General features: G+C 46.0%; 1 protein-coding gene across 1 annotated transcript in view; it reads right to left on the reverse strand.

Moving 5' to 3' along the window:
* Positions 1 to 2,789: 2,789 nt before the first annotated feature.
* Positions 2,790 to 18,202, reverse strand: part of LOC119436498 (disks large homolog 5-like) — a 123,146-nt gene continuing 107,733 nt past the window's right edge. The window contains exons 24-26 of the mRNA XM_037703358.2: positions 14,033 to 14,142; positions 6,409 to 6,518; positions 2,790 to 3,611 (exon numbers count right to left, since the gene is read on the reverse strand). Of these exons, the coding sequence (XP_037559286.1) occupies positions 3,508 to 3,611; positions 6,409 to 6,518; positions 14,033 to 14,142 (324 nt within the window). The 3' untranslated portion in view covers positions 2,790 to 3,507. The remainder of the gene's footprint in view (positions 3,612 to 6,408; positions 6,519 to 14,032; positions 14,143 to 18,202) is intronic.

An 18,202-nucleotide genomic window follows, 5' to 3' on the forward strand; every position in this document is an offset into this window, starting at 1 on the left:
TGGGCTGACGCAGCGAATAGTTCTCAGTTCGTATAATTAAACACCATTGTTGTTTAAGACGTCGTCATGAAGACGGTAGTTGCATGACGAAGCTGCACTCTAGTGCCTCGAGTATGTTGTAGCCATTCCAATTGGCGCTGTAAAGGTCTCCTACATGGTTTCAATTCGAAGTTGTAGTGAACGGAAGGATTTCGCAAACAATGCGCACCTCGTCATAACGATTGTCGGTTGCTTCCGTCGCAGGAGGTGTCCAACCATATTGTTCATAAAGACCACTTCAGGCCACTATGAAACATTGCATGGCATGTAATGGCTTGGCTCTTGATCTTACCAAGAAATTTTTCTTTCAGGTGATTGCTATACATACATGAAGCACAGTTGTGTTAACAGCCATGTAGAATGCTTTTTATTAAAATTTTCCATACTGAATTTGCAGAAATTAATTTTTACGCAATATTTATGAACAGACACGGCGGACCTCTGCTTTGCAAAAGCAGTAACCCCTGCAACTCTAAATAGCTTCGATATCCAAGCAGTATTTTTCACGATTCAGGCAGTTTCGAAAAAAGAGACTGCACTTTAGGCGTGACAGCAGAAAGCAGCCAAAACATCCCTCAGGAAGTATGGCTGACGCACCCATACACCGAGCATACATGAAGCAAATGAGCGTGCGCGGCAGGCGAGCTGCGTCCTGGCCGTGACGTCACTCAAAAGAGGGCGCCACTCCAATTTCTCGCCGCTAATAGATATTTAATTTTGGATCTGTATATATGTTACAAAGAAGTTGCCTGCTGCCATTTAAACACACTGTTTTACCATTTGTGCCACACTATGTTTTGTGCCATTTTTCTTTCCCTCCATTTTGGGTAGAAGGCACAAAACAAAAATGAATTAGATCGAGTTACCCTGCACCAGCCTGCATGGTGTTAGCATAACGGGAACTGTGCTTCAGCGAAGTTCTAACTGGGTGGCTATATTTCTAGGGATGTATTGGCGAGGTTCTACTGTAGAGATAAGACGAACTTTGGAGTGGACAAGCAGCCAGCTTTGGAATGCGCCTGTGACAGCTATGGTGGCTAATATGGCCTGCCAACCGATAGTTCACGAGTGCGCCATTCGTATCACTTATCTCCATAGAAAGACAGTTTCTTTCATGTAGATGACGACACCCATTTTCTGATTTTTGGTACTTCTTTTAATGCTTGTACTGCCTCTTCTTTTTTTTTAGATCACATGGTTGCCAGCTCCTCTCCTCTTTCACGCACCTTTATAATGCTGTATTGTAATGCGTGCAATAAAATTTGCTTGAAAGTCAGTGCATCGTCAGCTTCCTTCTGTTTGTCCTTATCCCCATGCGTTGTTATCTAACTTTATTCTTCAAACTTTGGTTCAAGTTACACGAGATGCCTTGCATAACTGACCATATTTTTTGCGTGCACTTCAACATCTTCAGTCCCTTTGTTCTGTAATAATAGTCATCACTACATGACTTGTCAACCCTTCACTTATTGCTCATTTATGCTGTTCCTTGATGCACATTCAATTCCTTTTATGTATTTATACACAGGGTGCAAGTTGTAGATGACCAGCATTTTTTACCCTTCTGCCTGCAAGAGTGTTTCTTTTTAGTTTAGAAACAAAACTAATCCTATATTCGATATTATAGTACAAACAAGTTCATTAGAATATTTTTATATTCATTTAGGCTTCCCTATTACGCACACACCTGTAGTTAGTATCCCAAAGCAATTCATGCATCATGGATTCAAGATCGAAACAGACCATACCGTACTCTTAGTACTAACTAATTACTAAAGCCACACATTTCTGCATTCTTTTTCTCCAATTCTATTCTTTCTTCCCCATCTCTCATGCCAAGTGGCCTATTCTAGCAGTAACAGTGGTGTGGCAGTGTGCAAGCCAATGACAAAAAGCAACAAGAAAGGAAAAAGAATTGTTACAAAGTACGAGTCCCTGTGAGAGTGCGTGAGTGAGTGCACAAATGCTTGCTCAACCAAACACTGTGACCAGTCAGCATGGAATGTTAGACCACTGTTACTAAGTCGACAAAGCTTGCACATTGAAAACGTGACATTGGGACTAAGTGACTCTTCTGCTCCAGACAAGATAAATATTTTGAAGCCCTTGAATCTCCAAGCACGAATACTAGTCCTCATCTCTCAAAATCTTTATAGGTTTACCTTTCGTTTTAGCAAAGAGCCTATACATTGCTGCATACACACTGCATGTATGCAGACGACTGCTAACCTCGGAAGAGGTCGACTAACATCAACAGTTCATCAGGAACACTTCCTGCTGTTTACTCCTAAGGAGTGCGAAAAGTGTCTGCGCCTGTCAAAGCATTAAAAAAACGCATATAAGCACTGCTACGCTTCACATCATCTCGCACCTAGAGGAGTCAGTCAGGCTCCAAAACGTTGGGTTTTAAAATTAAAATAAATTTTGGTTGGAGTTTTCTTTGCTCTTTAATTGAATTGTCCCTAACTAGGCAGATATCTGCCAAATGTTTACCTTTGACTCTGCATAGTGAATACTACTGACACAGAATTCAAGATCCATGTATCAATGGATTTCAAAAAGCTTTTATAAAGAACTTTAAATGCAATGGGGCACAATGTTTTCGGTTTAGCAAAAAGCTTTTGGGACTCAATTTCTAGATCGTCCCATTAAATTCAGTCACAGCCTTCATAAGAATGAGAATGGAAAGCCCAAAAAAAAAAAACATAATACAAACAGCACATCACAATGTTACAGTTTCCAAGGAAGTCCGTAAAACTATCTTTTATTTCCAAAGAGACCAGTTTGTACAAAGAGGATCCAGAAAGAAATGCAACCTCAGTCAGTGTATCTTTCTTGTTTGCTGTGAGAAATCAAAATTGTTTGAGCCATAGGGAAAGTTTCCTGGGTCATTTCCAGACAGGTAAGAGTGCATCCAAAATTTTCTCCCTTGAGAAGACATTTTTGAGCGAAACAGGTTAATGCAATAATTGCAGTATATGTGTGTCTTTATGTATGTTTGCATGTATTTGTATGTGCGTCTGCATGTAGTACATAGAGAGAAAATGGCAATTGTCTGGTGCATGCCAGTGTGTATGCCTGTACAGGTACGTCCTTAATATATTTATATATATATATATATATTGTGTGTGCATATATATATATATATACTATTTATGCATATATTAGCCTATGAACACTCTCTACAACGACCACAACACAAGTGGCTGCCTCTGCAAACATAAACAAGTGTACAGTGTTTCACAACCGGTCTAACAAGATGAGCCAAGGGCTAACTGCAATGTTGGTGGCGTCCCAAGAAACACACGTGCCCTGTACATGAGTAGGAAAGGGCATGTGAAATTAAGTAAGAGTTGCTGCATCTCCAAGTTTGTTCATAGGGCAGGTGAGCTGCCAACACAGAGCTGCCGAGAAGAGGAGGAGGGAAAACACAGCTTGGGTGGCCTCCACAGCTGCCACCAACCAATGTCAGATTGATCCAGAGGGAACCCAGAGAGCCTTATTCTGCTCGTCGTCTACACACATCTTGACTTGGGTGCACATGTAGGCCAGGTTGCTCCCTGGAATAACAGCTGCAAATGCATATGGCAATCTGTTAGTCACGAGTCTGTCTGAAAAGCTCTCAGTTCTCTGTCCTCTGTTCATTCATACTGATCACTAGACTGCTCTGAGGTACCACCACATTCAACACTTTTCCCACATGGTGTGAAGGAAATGCTTTATACTGGGCAGGCTCAATTCTAAGCACAATAATGTGGCTAGTACTGCCTCATTTTCATACCTACTATTAATGGCATGCCATTTGCAGTCAATTTTTCATGAGCAGGTCAATCAGGTAAATATGGCACTTGAAACTGTACAGGAATGTTCAAAGTAGTCATACCTGCCAAGTTCGAAAAAACTACATCTGGGAGATCTTCCGACCGGGGGGTGGGGGGGGGGGGGGCAGTTGGTTGCACTCCCCCCGCCCCCAGTGCCTATATTTTGCAAGTACTGCCAGAACTTATTCACAGATATACAAATGACCACATGCACATCAAGGTCCCACTTTTGCAAGCATTCCATAGTTGCTAATATTGCCTTCAAAACATCTTTAAAATTTCATTAAATTCTCGGGTCTTATGTCTCACAACCACCATCTGATTAAGAGGCATGCTGTAGTGGGGAACTTCCGGATTAATTTCGACCAGCTAGGGTTCTTTAATGTGCACCCAATGGACGGCACACGGGCGTTTTTGCATTTCTCCCCTAACAAATGCAGCCGCGGCGGCCGAGATTTGATGCCGTGAACTCATGCTTAGCAGCGCAATGCCAAAGCCACTAAGCAACCACAGCTGGTGTTGAGAAATTCTTCAGATAATGATTGATTGTAAGAAATTCCATTTCTTTCGCATATTGCGAGGACGAGATTCCCAGCGTCTTAGATGAGCGACACATGGACGAGCGGCACTGCGTCCTCGTATTTTCCCCGATGTTAAATTGCAGCTCGCACTCTGCATTGCTCTGCGGTATCGACAAAATACCCAGCGTCACTTCGGCTGAGCACTCCATTAAAAATACTTGAAGATACTTTTTGCACTAGCGCTCTTTGCTTTTAAAGCCATCACTGATCGTAGGCCTACGCAATGCCAGAGCGGCTGCATGACGCCGAGGAGAACGATGGAGAGTCGAGTGTTGCTAGTTGCGGAATGCGGCATTCGCCTGCTAGCTTAATGAGACTAGGGCCATAGGGCACTCAACAACCCTGTCAGCGTAAGGAGCGGCTCCGTGGTTAACGAAATAGCGCATGCATAGGGTTTCCCTACTACAGTGTAGACCGCTTATAACGTAAGTCGCCGGAGTCGCGAATATCCGCACTATAAGCGGTACCGCACTATAACTGAAGCAACAATTTTCAAGGCCCGCACATATGCAAAACATGTGCACTGAGCCGCCATGCGTATGCGACAGTCGAGGAATGCGGCTAGAACGTTTGCATTCAATTTACAGTCGAATCTTGTTAATTCGAAATAATTCAAGCGGCGGCGCCTCCAACCGGCATTGCTCCGGCATCGTCATAGAGCAAAAGCTTAGGAGAGACCCCTCAATGTCGTGTGCTAACACAACAAAAAAAAAAAAGAAAGAAAGAAAAAAAAAAAAAACGCGGCGGAAATTTCACCCTCTCTCAAATAGCAAGGTCGCCGATTCTGCGTTGCGCCGGAAGATGCGTGTACGTGCCGACGTCTCAGCCACGCTACCGTAGCCACGCGTAGAAAATGGCAGTGAACCCTTCTTCCTCCTTTATGCTTCCTCTACTTTCTAGTCACGTGTTGACCTTGCACACTGTGGCTACGGCGCAAAGGGAAGCAGCGGCGCTGTCCCAGGCCAGCCAACATAACTGCCCCCACTCCGGCAAACGCCCGCTTCCCGATAACGGCAGAAAACGAAACTTCGGGGAGCTGGCGCCGGGAGAGTCGCCTGCACGGCGGCGCGCGCGCACAGTGACAGTCGAAAGTGAGGGAGTTACGAGGGAGGGCGAGGGGAGCCTCCGAAGCGGCGGAGTTGCTGCGGCGAAATCCGCTTCCCTGCCGCCCTCCATCCCTCACATTCCACGGTCTCCGCGTGCGCCCTTTGCCATGCCCTGCCGGCGCCGCCTGCTCCCCGAAGTTTCGTTTACTGCCGTTATCTTGAAGCGAGCATTGGCCGGCGTTGGCAGTTTCGTCACCCTCGCTCGCTATGCGCGCCGTGATATTTCACGACTCGCACTCAAGATTCTGGTTTCAGCCTCACTGGCTGTTCATTCGCACCACATGCCCTTCTCCTCCCCTTCGTCTCTCTTTCTTCCTCGAGCACTCCTTGGGGCACCCGTTTGAGGGGAGCGTTCGCCATCTCCGCTGACTTCCGTACTCCCAGGCAGCCGCACTGTAACCGGTATTTCGTTTCCCGTAACTGCACTATAAGCGATACGTGTATACATGAAGTGCTATGGGAAAATTAACGGGAGTCTGAAAAGACCGCACTATATCCGGTCCTGCAATATAAGCAGTTACGTTATAAGTGGTCTATACTGTACTTTCTTAACAATGTTTTGTGCGATTAACTTCCAACTGGATTGGATTGGGTTGGATTCTTTTTGCCAATGTGGCCTGACAAAGTGCTGGACGAGCATAGAAACGGGACACAAGTGCAATTTCCAGGAGATTTTCCTGTCAACCGTACAATCGGGAGAAACAGTCAAAATCCGGGAGTCTCCAGGGTAATCCGGGAGACTTGGCAGGTATGAGTAGTGATCAGTGTTTTATTTATAAGTTACATTGAATGCTTCAGAGCTTAAGTACAGATGAGAACTTAATTTGCTGTAGCTGGAACAAATGAAAGAACCGTACTCACCATTGATAAGGTGCTTGTACTCGCTTTCAATCTTGAGGGCATGCTCATACATTTCCTTAGCAGCCTTGGTGGTCACCTTCTCTGTCAAGTAAGTTGAGTCCTTCACTTCCCTAAAGGCAACAAAGAATGAAAAATTAAGCAAGTTCAATGGTGCTCATTATATATTTAGAACACTGAAAAAAGTCATAAGACAAACATGGCTGAATAGCAAAAGACAGTCACAGGGTTGCAGCAGTTTACACTCTCAGAATTCGTTAAATTTAGCACACCAATAAACAAAATATAATTCAGACAAACATGCAAATATAAATTAAAACACCATGACACATATTCTTTTCATTGTAAGGATCGTAACAGCGCAAACAAGACACGGACAAAAGGAAGGAAAAACGACAACACGGCGCTGACTCTCAACTGATATTTTATTGAAGGATCGTCTAACATATATACAAAAAATTCAAAGAACCATGACTTGCGCAAGACACAGTGATACATCAAGGCCGTGGCGACAAACTAGGCATAATCAAAAGTTGCAGAAGTAACGAAATTCCTTGTCATGAAGAGCGATCGACGGTTCGCTGATGCATTCCTTGCCCCTAATCGTTATATTTATGCCTCAGCGATTTCTCTTGTCAACTGGTTAGTGTGTTTAAAGATGATAGAAGTCTTGTGAAAAAGGGGGCGACACCCGCATGAGTTACAATGTACCGGAAGATGACGTGGTTCAACCCCTTGAAGAGAGCTCATGCTCTTTAAGTCGTACGTTTACACAGCGTTTTGTTTGGCCCACATACTCATTACCACCAGATAACGGTATTGCATTGCTTTCACAAGACTTCTATCATCTTTAAACACACTAACCAGTTGACAAGAGAAATCGCGAATATCCGCACCATAAGCGGTACCGCACTATAACCAAAACAACTATTTTATTGCGATAATGGACACTCCAGGCACATTTCTGCTGTCGCTGTCACCGTGCTCTAGATTCCGTATTCACTTTAAATAAATAACCAAGCACGGTGTCACGCGCGCACAAGCAAACATGAACACATCTCGCTCGTTGACCGTGGAAACGAACTGCCAAAACGCTCGAGTGACGAAGCGCGGCGAGCGAATTGACCTTCATGCTATCATGCCTCTCGCTTCAACGCGACCTATAAGTGGCGAAAACACGGCGCGCGGCGGACTTTCCCCGTTGCAGATTGCTTTAAAGATAGGGCCAAGGCGATCGCATCGCCGAAGTGTATCGTCGCAGATTACGTCCTACTTCGGTCCACTGAAACCGTTCCACATTGCTTTCCTGGAGAAAATCCTCTCCTTCTGTTTGCGCCAGTCCCGAACGCAAGTTTCAGATTCTCCGAACGCCCGTGATGCGGCCCGATTTCTGTCCGTCTCCGCACACATGATCACTTTCCTTTTAAATGCGGCATCGTGATGAACTCGGTACTTCATGCTGATAGGGCAGACACAGAGAACGTGAAGACAGACGGTAGACTATTGCCTAAGCACGTGTACTGCAGCACATGGAGGAAGCTACAGTAGCTAGGCTCGACGCGTGTGCGAGGCGGCCATTTTGAAATGCCGACGGCTATATGGCCATGCAGATTTAGGGTCGTACTCGATTCTAACGCGCATGCAATTTTTGTACCCGTTTTACCAGAAAAAAAAAGTGCGCGTTAGATTCGAGTAAATACGGTATTTGTGGCTTGAGGGGAGCGTTTGCCGTCTACGTTGACTGCCGAACTTCCAGGCAGCCGCACTGTAACCGGTATTTCGTATCCCGCAACTGCACTATAAGCGATACGCGTTTACATAGAGTGCTATGGGAAAATTAACGGGAATCTGAAAAGACCACATATCCGGTCCTGCACTATAAGCGGTTACGTTATAAGTGGTCTACACTGTATGTAAGTACGCTGAGCATGCTGTTAGCATAACGACAACTGTGCTTCAGTGAAGTTATAACTGGGAGGCTGTATTATCTAGGGATGTATTGGCAAGGTTTTACAGTAGAGATATGACCACCCTCGTCTGGTGTGGACAAGCAGCCAGTTTTAGAATGCGCCTGTGGCATGTAGCAGTGGCTGCTGTGCTCAAGATCCGTCGGCAAGAAGAGCCAAGAGCACATCAGCAGATACGTGTACGACAGCCTTATCGAGGCATGGACTTGCATGCTATGCTGTTCACAAGCAGCAGGGCTCACTTAACTGGATGTACTTGACGCAAGGGGATCATGATGTGCAGTACTGTATTTACTCGCATAATGAACAAACTTAAAAAAAAAAGAAAAACGAAGCAAAGTTGGGGGGTGCGTTTAATACGCGGGGTAAATTTCATGGGAACTTCTTCAAAAGAGCAAAAATTGAAAAGTAAGACAGTAATGAAGAAAAAATACACGCCCCCTATTTGCAAACAGCGACAGCTTTCTGGTCTTCGGCAACCGGGAGGCGTGACGTGTCTGATTCATAGCAAGCAGTTTGTCGTGCTGCTTCTGCCAGTTGCGCATGCAGACTTCGTCAACACAAAATGCCTTCCAGCAGCACAATTCCCACGCTCTATAGCATACTCCACAGTTTTAGGGGCGAAGCTCCTTAGGGTGTGGGTCTGTCCCTCCTCTGTAGTATGTAGTAGTAGTAGTAGTAGTAGTAGTAGTAGTAGTAGTAGTAGTAGTAGTAGTAGTAGTAGTAGTAGTAGTAGTCGTCGTCGTAGTAGTAGTCGTCGTAGTAGGTAGCCACGTCTACTTTTATGAGAAAAAAAAATTCAGAAAGTTGTGTCCGTAGCGGAATCGAACCAGGGACCCCTCGCTTCCGAACGCGTGGCGCTAACCACTACGCCACGAAGCGCACATGGACACACGCACCACGATGGCAATAAATACCCAACATTAACGAAAGACTGCGCGTTTCTAACGCGTTTGTGCTAGCGCGTTACGGCCCGTGTAAGAAGCTGGTGTAAGACGCTGTGGCCTCTCCGCCTTACCCCCGTATTCATAAACGCTGATGGCGTCGGCAAACGAGGTGCACGTTCCGGCATGTGTAAACGGCTGCGTAAGATGCTGTGGCCTCTCCCCCTTACTAGAGAGTACTGCACGTTTCTAACGCGTTCGTGCTAGCGTCCCCTTAAGCGGGAGATGGTGCAATTATAATGAAGGGCGCTGTTATAAAATAGGAATGACGTCACATAAGCCGCGTGTCATTGGTGGATGTCAATCGTTCGATTTAGTGCGGCGAGACTGGGCGAATTACACGGAAGATTCACGGTTTACCGATGATTCCCTCCGGAGCTTCGCCCACTCATCATCATTCACCCCGTGGATATGTGGTGTTTTTTTTGGTTTGAAACCAGCTGTACAACTGGAATTATGGCTTATCGCCCACAGCAAAACACAACAGCCAGAAGAGCCAGCAACAGACAACGCTGTCACAAAATGGTTGCCCTTCGAAGTACCAAAAAAAAAAAAAAAAGTAATGCAGATCCCATGGACTGTGGGAGTTGGTGTAAGCGAAGCTTTGATGAGTCGGCAGAACAAATAGGCGCATCACAATAAGAAACGTGTAGTTGATTTCGGGGATCAACAATCAATCGTCCATCGTCACAGTAGACGATTAAAAGCGTCCCCGTCACTGTGTGAAGATAGTGTGGCTGAGCACACATGCAGCCGGTGTGCCCTGTTTTAGAGGTAATCTGCCCTATTACAGTGTTAAAAGGGGGTGGTGCATTCAGGCAAAGCCCGTGGCTGACACTCCTCTTGTAGACACCGCCACATGGTGCCACTTCAGCATGGGCTGTTGGAAAGCTGCTTGTTTCCCCTCGACACGCTCCGCGACGACTGCTTGTTGCGCCGTTTGCGCTTGCAAGTATTTTTAGCGCCATTTTAGCGACTGTATGGTTTAAGGTATAAAATCAAATGTTATACAATAGTTAGCGGTAGAAGTCACAATTGTTGCTTGTACATGATTAGGCTGCAGAAATTCAACAACTGTGGAAATGCACTTGTAATTCTTTTCTTGGAAAAAAATGTATCAAGAATAACCTACTCCTTCCTATGCAGATACAACTTAAACAATAGATGAGCATTAGCTTAATTTCTAAAAGTTGAAGGTTATCAACAATGTATTGGATATAGCAAATACAATTACAAAATGGTTAATTAACTAATTACTCAGTTAATTAGGTGGTTGAATAGATAAACAGACAATTATTTATAATTAAATAATTAATTAAACACAAGGGACAATACTGCAGTGACAACCACTGTGTATATTTAAAACTGGAATAACTCGGGGAAAAGCAAGCCTTTATTTTAAATGAATGCCTTAATGAAACAACATAATTTGCAAAAAAAAAAAAAAAAAGTTGCGAGCAACACAAACTTCAATGCACACGCGAGCCACGTGCAACCACCACAACTGGCAACACTAGGAATGAGAGTCGGATTTTTACGGCGGTATTGCTTTCACTTGGGCTGGCGTCCAAGTGCCGGACCTTTCTGCGCTTGCCACCTTACGCCAATGAATGGTGCGCGCCGCTCCTGAACACACTACCCCCTTCTAGTACACTGTAGCCGCGTGTGCAAAGACTGGGCGAGCTGAGATGGTGTGGCATCATGCGCTGTTTTCCCGTGCGTTTAGTGCTGGAGGTTGCGTAACCTCGAGTTTCAGAGACACGTTGAAGCGAAAGGCAGATGAAGGATTCGCTCCCCGCTTCCAGCGCTTTTCATGATAGTGTCGCGCCACTGCGAGCGACACTACGAGCTGCGGGGGCAAAGTGGACGTGAAAGCATGGCTGGCTTCGCTTTATACAGCCGATGTGAAGATGTAGTCAACATTCATGTAACCTAACTTTTCATCGCCGACTCTCACATTCAACAAAATTATTTTTTCTCATTAAAACTTGCTTTTTACAATTACCCGATAATTCGAAAAATTTTGCAGCCCCTTCCACGAAAGAAAAATTCAACGGCAACTGTACTTATTTGCATAAAAAATAAAGTTTCAAGATAACGAAATTTCGATATTCAACGAAGCAAAATGACGATTTTACTGACTTCATTATATTGAGGTTTAACTGCAAATGCAGAATTTGTCGCTGCACGCCGTGCGTGTTTCATATCCTGAGCAACAAAGAAGCTATGGCATAAAGTTGCAGCAAACATTCTTAGGAACCCCAGTTAGTTGATACTTTTGGTGTAGGGTCCCCAAGCACTTACAACTACAGTATAGACCACTTATAATGTAACCGTTTATACTGCAGAACTGGCTACAACGCGGCCTTTTCCAACTCCCGTTTACCCTCCCATAGAACTCCATGTACACGCTTACCGCTTACAGTGCAGCCACGCGAGACGAAATACCGGTTATAATGCAGCTTCCGCGGGAAAACCTTGCCGACAAGGGCGGCAGTGAGCACGCTTCTCAACAAGGTGCGCCCACCGATGGGACAGGAGGAGGAGCATGAGATGCGGAGCAAATGAACGGAAAAAAATGCGTGCATAGGTTGTCTAGGCGACGGAGAAACCTTTTGCTGGGCTGCATATCAGCAGTGCGTTAGGCACTGAACATGGCTTCAGTTTCTGTGCACCCGTTGCGATGCGTGTTGTGAAGTGGAGATATTGCGCGAGCGACGCTGTCAATTTAAGCAGTGTTCCACAAATTTAGTTTGGAGCTACAGTAAAACCTTGTTAATTCGACCCTTATTAATTCAGAAAATCGGTTAATTTGGACTCGTCCTCTAGTCCCGGCCTGCGTTTGCATTATTCAATGAAATCAAACTCTCATTAATTCGGACTTATTTGGCCACACATCGGTTAATTCGAACTACTTTCGGAACTCGGTGAGCGAGGAGCGCCGCAAATGTGCGACGCAAAAGAGCAAGAACGGCGCTAGCGTCCAACTGAAACAAAGCGGAGGAGTCCGCATCGCCACATCCATCAGTTGAAATCGTACGTGAATCACAGCAACGCCGGAACGCTTCGAGCCTATTTGTGTCTTTAAAGCCTGTATTCTTGCGTTTACCGCCGCGCATAACACCGCGTTGGCCGCGGACTTGCGGAACTGCGTAGTCGTCATCCACGATCGCGTCGACAGCAGCCGCGGTTTTCTCCGCAGCGGTTGCGGCGAACAGTAGTTTCGTTTTACTCGGTACGCGCGTCGGCCACGTGCCTACAAAACTGCGTAGTCGCCATCGATGATCGCATAGATAGCGACCACAGTTTCAACTGCAGTTGTTGCAGCAAATGGTAGTAAATTACTCCAGACTCGGTGTGTGCGTCGGGCGCGTGCCTTCAGCACTGCAAAGTCGCCGTTCATAATCGCGTCGATAACGGTCACGGTTTTTTCCGCAGCGGTTGCGGCAAACAGTTGTTTCGTTTTCACTGGATGCAAAGCTGTCAAGCTTGAAGAGCAGGTACTGGTGCAACATGTTTGCACACTCTTGGATAATCACAAAGGACAAAGACTATAATGGTATTGGCGAACATTAGCAGTGATGAAAGCATGCTCCTCTGTGATGCATGTGGCTGCTGTATGCACAAGAGGAGTCGTATTTTGTAATAATACATTTCATTTTCCACTCTTTTCATTCTTCCTCATTGGCTCGAATGCAGCTCAGACGCCACTGAGCACTGTGCTGAGTGCCCAATGTTTACCAATCCAGGATGTTAACGTTAACCCTGGGATTGGCTGCTTGGCACAGCAGCATCCAAGCCAGTGACGATGAGCAAAAAGAATGAATATTAAAATGAAAGCTTGAAAATAGAGCCCCAGTGCAAAAACAAGCAACTACTACTACCCAATTTTTGTAATAAATGAAGTGGACTTTCACCTGTTGTGCCCAGGTGCATTTGTCATCATTGCCTTTTACAGGTTTTAAATGTTTGTATAAAAACTTTGAACGACCGCATTTATTCAGATGTAAATCGACCTTTTTTTTTTTTAAGATCATGTTACCCAAAATGAAACATCCTATAATTCGTGACCAATGCATCTGGCACTACATTTGTGAACAAAGGTAGTAAAAGTAGCGAGCTAACGGAGTTCCTCCGTTTTGCCCGCCATTCTTCAAGCAGCGCCGGCATTGGCAAATAATATACCAGTGTAGCGAAGCATCCAGTGAGGACTACTTCTCTGGCGATTCCGATGAAGATGCAGCTTGTGGCATCGACTAGTGAGATTTAGCAGCTGAGCTTTCTGTAAATAATGGTGTGCCATGATTGAAGTTTTTTGTTTTTGCAAAAAAATATGGGTCGACTTACATTCTACCATAATTATTATTAGTTTTTTTCCAGCAAGTTCAATATATACGGAAGGACCTGTATTCGAGTTCAACTTATTTTTCAGTAAATATGGCAGTACAGATATAACAACCACTTTTTGCAGATTATCACATTCATTGTAAGTGGTTTCAAATGTAGTTTAGAGGTCCAACATCATTCAGACCTCTCCATAAAAGCTCCAGCTAAATTTCAGTCCCCTGAAATTACTCTGGATACAAAATAGGAGCATTCTTGTAAGCTGTCTTCATTGCATGTAAGAGCCACTTTTAAAGCTGAGAAAAGATTTCACTTCAACTGTTAAAAAAAATGGTACTGTATTGTTCTTCCAAATACAGATTGTAAACTCACCTTATTTGCTTGGTCGTTTTGAACTTGATAAATATAACAATTGGGAAGATCTGGCACCTGTTGAGCCTCTCAACAGCGGATAAACTCACATCCAGCAAAGCATGGCAAAGCTGTAAGTAAAGGAGAAATGCCTTAAATTAAAGCTTTCACATAACTTAGGAACTCAAAAGTGCAAAATCCAATCATAGCAACTAGTTATTGTTGTAACACCAGCATACATTGAAATGCAAACAGGCAATGGCTGTTCTGTGTCATTACATCGAAGCGCAAAGTGCAATTGCTCTGCATGACATGTTTACCGCTAAAGAAAGACGAGGACAACGAAAAAAACATGAACAACACAGGTGTAAACATGTCATGCAGTAAATAGTACTAACAAGGCCAAGTTCAAGTGTAAAGCAACTGCTCTGTAGCTGATTTTCAAGGGTCTCTGAAATGGTTTGGACAAATTTTGTTAATGCGTAGGGTACAGCTGGAGTAAAACATTCGCGTCACAATTTAGGTGAGGCATCTTATATTAAGAGAGCTACAGACCACTACAAGTTACCCTCCTCCCTAACCATGCTTTTTCTCAACTCTTTCGCCAAGTGATCGGGGCTAAGCTCCGCCTTCATTGGCTCAGCATCATGATGTGACGTCGTGACATCTACTTCCGGCATCTTGGAGCCAGCACATGAAGCCTCTCAAACCACTCTGCTAGCCACCTGGCTGTCAATCCCCAGCGAGATCTATCCAAGCAGCGTGCGTTGCGAGCATTCTGTCGCAGCGCTGAGCGTGTCTGGTATTCTGATAAACGCAGGCGAAGTGGGCATTTTGACGGATGGATGTGCAAATGTGAGCGGCTTGCATGGTGCAGCCACCTGGTGGCGCAGAGCTCAACCAGCCAAACACAGAGCTAATATTGCTGCAACCAAGTCTAAAACAAAAGACAATGTATTCACGATTACACTGCAGCCGAAAATTTACACATGCAGCAAAGGAGAATACACTTGGTTACTGCTAGATTAGCTGTATTTGCCTGGTTGATTTCTGCGCCACCAGGTGGCTGCGCCCTGCAGGCCGCTCACGCTTGCGCCTCTGTCCATCCAGCAAAATGCCCAGTCCACCTGCTTTTACAGGAACAAAGGACACAATAAAATTCTCTATTGTGGTAATAATCAGATAGCTAGCCTGACCGACCTCACACAGGCCCGCTATGTAGATGGTGATGGGGCGGCTGAAAACTCAGGGCAGCAGTGCCGCTGCGATTGGTAGTGATGCACATTTTTAAAATCTTATAGGCACCTTCCGTGCTGCTCACGGACACACTGCGCCATCGGACGTGAAAGAGGAGAAACTATATTTTTGTTTTCTAAGCAGTTTGCTTTTTTCCCGCCAGGCAGTGATTTTTAAATGCACTCCGAAGTTTCGCAATCGTTAAAGCAGAACGCAAGAATGTCCGGCTCCAAAAACAGCGTGCGCGCTTCGGGAGATCGCAGATATTCTGATTCCGCTGCCTCTGCAGCTGATCTTATCGATACATCGAATAGCAGCGAGTCAGAGGACGCTGACTTTTCGTCGGACTTTGTCCGAAAGCGACGACGACGCAATCCAGCCCGGAACATCGGCGCCCGCAGCCCCAGCATGCCCAACTGTAGTGCTTGCAGTTAAATTTTTGTAGCGGCCGGGAATACCTGTTCAATCAAATGATTTTTTCGGAGATAGTGTTTAAAAGACGGCAATACATTTTGTATATCTCATAATTTTCGTAACATTTTTTTCTTAGAAGATACAAGCGTGTCTTCACAAACTTTGTTTAATTTCATCGCACAATCTTGATTTTAACAATTGATATCTTTTTATAACATACATCTCGTTAATAAAACCTTTATGCGTCAAAAGTGCATTCATTTTGCTTTCTGTTTACGTACAGTTAAACCTGCTTATAACGAACCTCCATATAACGAATTCCTGGATATAACGAAGTTTTTCTAATCCCCGCCATTACTCCATAGAAGCACATGTATTTCAGACCTCTACGTAACGAAGTGGCAGCAGGAGACCCCCTCGATATAACGAATTTCCCCCTCCGACAACCTAGAGATTTCGCCCCAAATATTGTCATTTATGCGCGAGCGGCAACCGGAAGCAGCTTGTCCGCCGCGACGGAATGCGAAGCGAGCGCACGCGTGCGTGCGTGGCCTTTCCCCCTCCCTTCATTCAAACCTGATCCTGCCGCTTGCTGCAGCTGGCCTAGCCCGCCAAGCCGGCACTCTCTCCTTTTCCAGTTGATGTTGCCGACGCGCTGGTACACGCTGTGACACATCACACTCGATGAGCGCGGACCCGCGCTGTCAAATGCTGGCGGCGTGTGGAAGCGCCGCTGGAGAAGCGAGCGAAGTGACCTTCGTGCTGTTGTCTATCGCTTCAACGCAAACTGAGCGCCGAGAACACACAGCACGCACAAAGCTACGAGCCGCCGACACACCTACACTGCTAGACTCTGCCCCAACGCAGATCGCTTGCAAGTAGAGCTTTCAAGATACGGCCCGCGCGACCGCGCGCCGCCGCGCAGTATGCAGTTGATGCCAGAGTACAGTACGACGCCGCCCCGCTATCCCTCCCCCCTCGCTCGCTCGCTGGTGCCTCGAGCACAACGGAAGAGGGCGCGCTTCCTCCCTGATTTTCTTGCGCGCGCGAGATTAGACGCGGTCGTCGGCTCCCCTTGCACGTTTTCACTCGCACATACAGCATACGGTGCGCGGCGACTGCGTTATCGCCCTTGGAGTTTATACGGGATAGCCAAAACCAATTTTAGGGCTACAACGCGTCATAGACACCATCTTTATGTAGCAAATATGGATCTCAAGGGCCATACTTTTTCTGGCGGAAACCGAAAATACGTCATAGTTGTCGCCCCCGGCACTTTGGGCGGTCAATGCCATCCATCATCAAGCCACCAAGCCAAGCGACATGAAAAGTCAAAATGGCCGCTCGGGCTGGCGAGGGGTGGCAGTTCGCAACGTATGATGCGGGAACGGTCCCACAGTTGCGACGCAACAGCGGGTTTACCAATGCATCGGGTTCTATGGGAGCTGTACCGGGACCAGCCGAAAACGAACAGCCGGGAAAACGCAGCCCCCGGGAACGTAACCGCGGGGTTCTACTGTAACACTATACGATGCTACAACGCCATCGTGACGCTCGCTCTTCGTTTTCGATGCCTCGCACTTGTGCGAAACAACACGCGTCCACGCATCCGGTACCTGGTGTGACATTCCAAGGATGAGTGCTTCGACGAAAACGGAAAACGGGTGCGCGTTACAATTGAGGGTGCGTTAGAATCGAGTAAATACGGTAAGCGTTTCTCTTTTCGAATTTTTGTGCCGAACCTGCATATAACGAAATCCTCTTTATAACGAAGTTTTTCCGGAATTTGTCAGTTTTGTTATATCCAGGTTTAACTGTATTACATTAAATATTGAGTGCAGTAGTTCCTTCAGAAACAAACATCTGTAGTAACATACAAAAAACACCTACCGTATTTACACGATTGTAAGTCGACTCGAATGTAGGTCGACCCCCCCAAAATTGCATGTCTCAAAAAAAAAAAAAAAAATGGGGGGGGGGGAGGGGGGAGAAAAACCACATTTCACACAAGGGAAATTAATTGATGGGGTTGCTAAGACTACTCATCGTCACTAGAGTTCACCTCACTGGTACTGCTGCCGTCATAGCTGCTGCGGTCCCACAGCACGTCGTCATCAAAAGTGAGTCCACACTTCGCGAACGACCGCACCACGACATCGCGCGGTACAGCCCCCCACGCCGAGAGGACCCATCCGCACACAGTAGTCAGAGAGGCTAAATTTTCTCGCGCTGAAGCCGCCACTGCCGCACCACACGTTCACCGACTCCAGACTTGCGTCCCGCTGCGCAGTTAGTTTCCTCAACGTGGAGGATAGCAGCCCGTTTGAACGCTGCTGAGAATGAGCGCCGAAAGTTCTTGGCACTCATAACAGGAGCGACGATTCAGTAAACAGCAGAAGTGACAGATGCGCGCGGCCGTCGAAAACAATCGTATCTCAAAGAAAAGCGCTTCCGCCAACTACTAATACCCCCAAACGATGGCTCTTCCGCCAACTACCAATACCCCCCTAACGGCGGCTCTTCCGTCAGCTACCAATACCC

This window comes from Dermacentor silvarum, chromosome 1 (genome assembly GCF_013339745.2).
Source record: "Dermacentor silvarum isolate Dsil-2018 chromosome 1, BIME_Dsil_1.4, whole genome shotgun sequence".
Lineage (NCBI taxonomy): Eukaryota > Metazoa > Arthropoda > Arachnida > Ixodida > Ixodidae > Dermacentor > Dermacentor silvarum.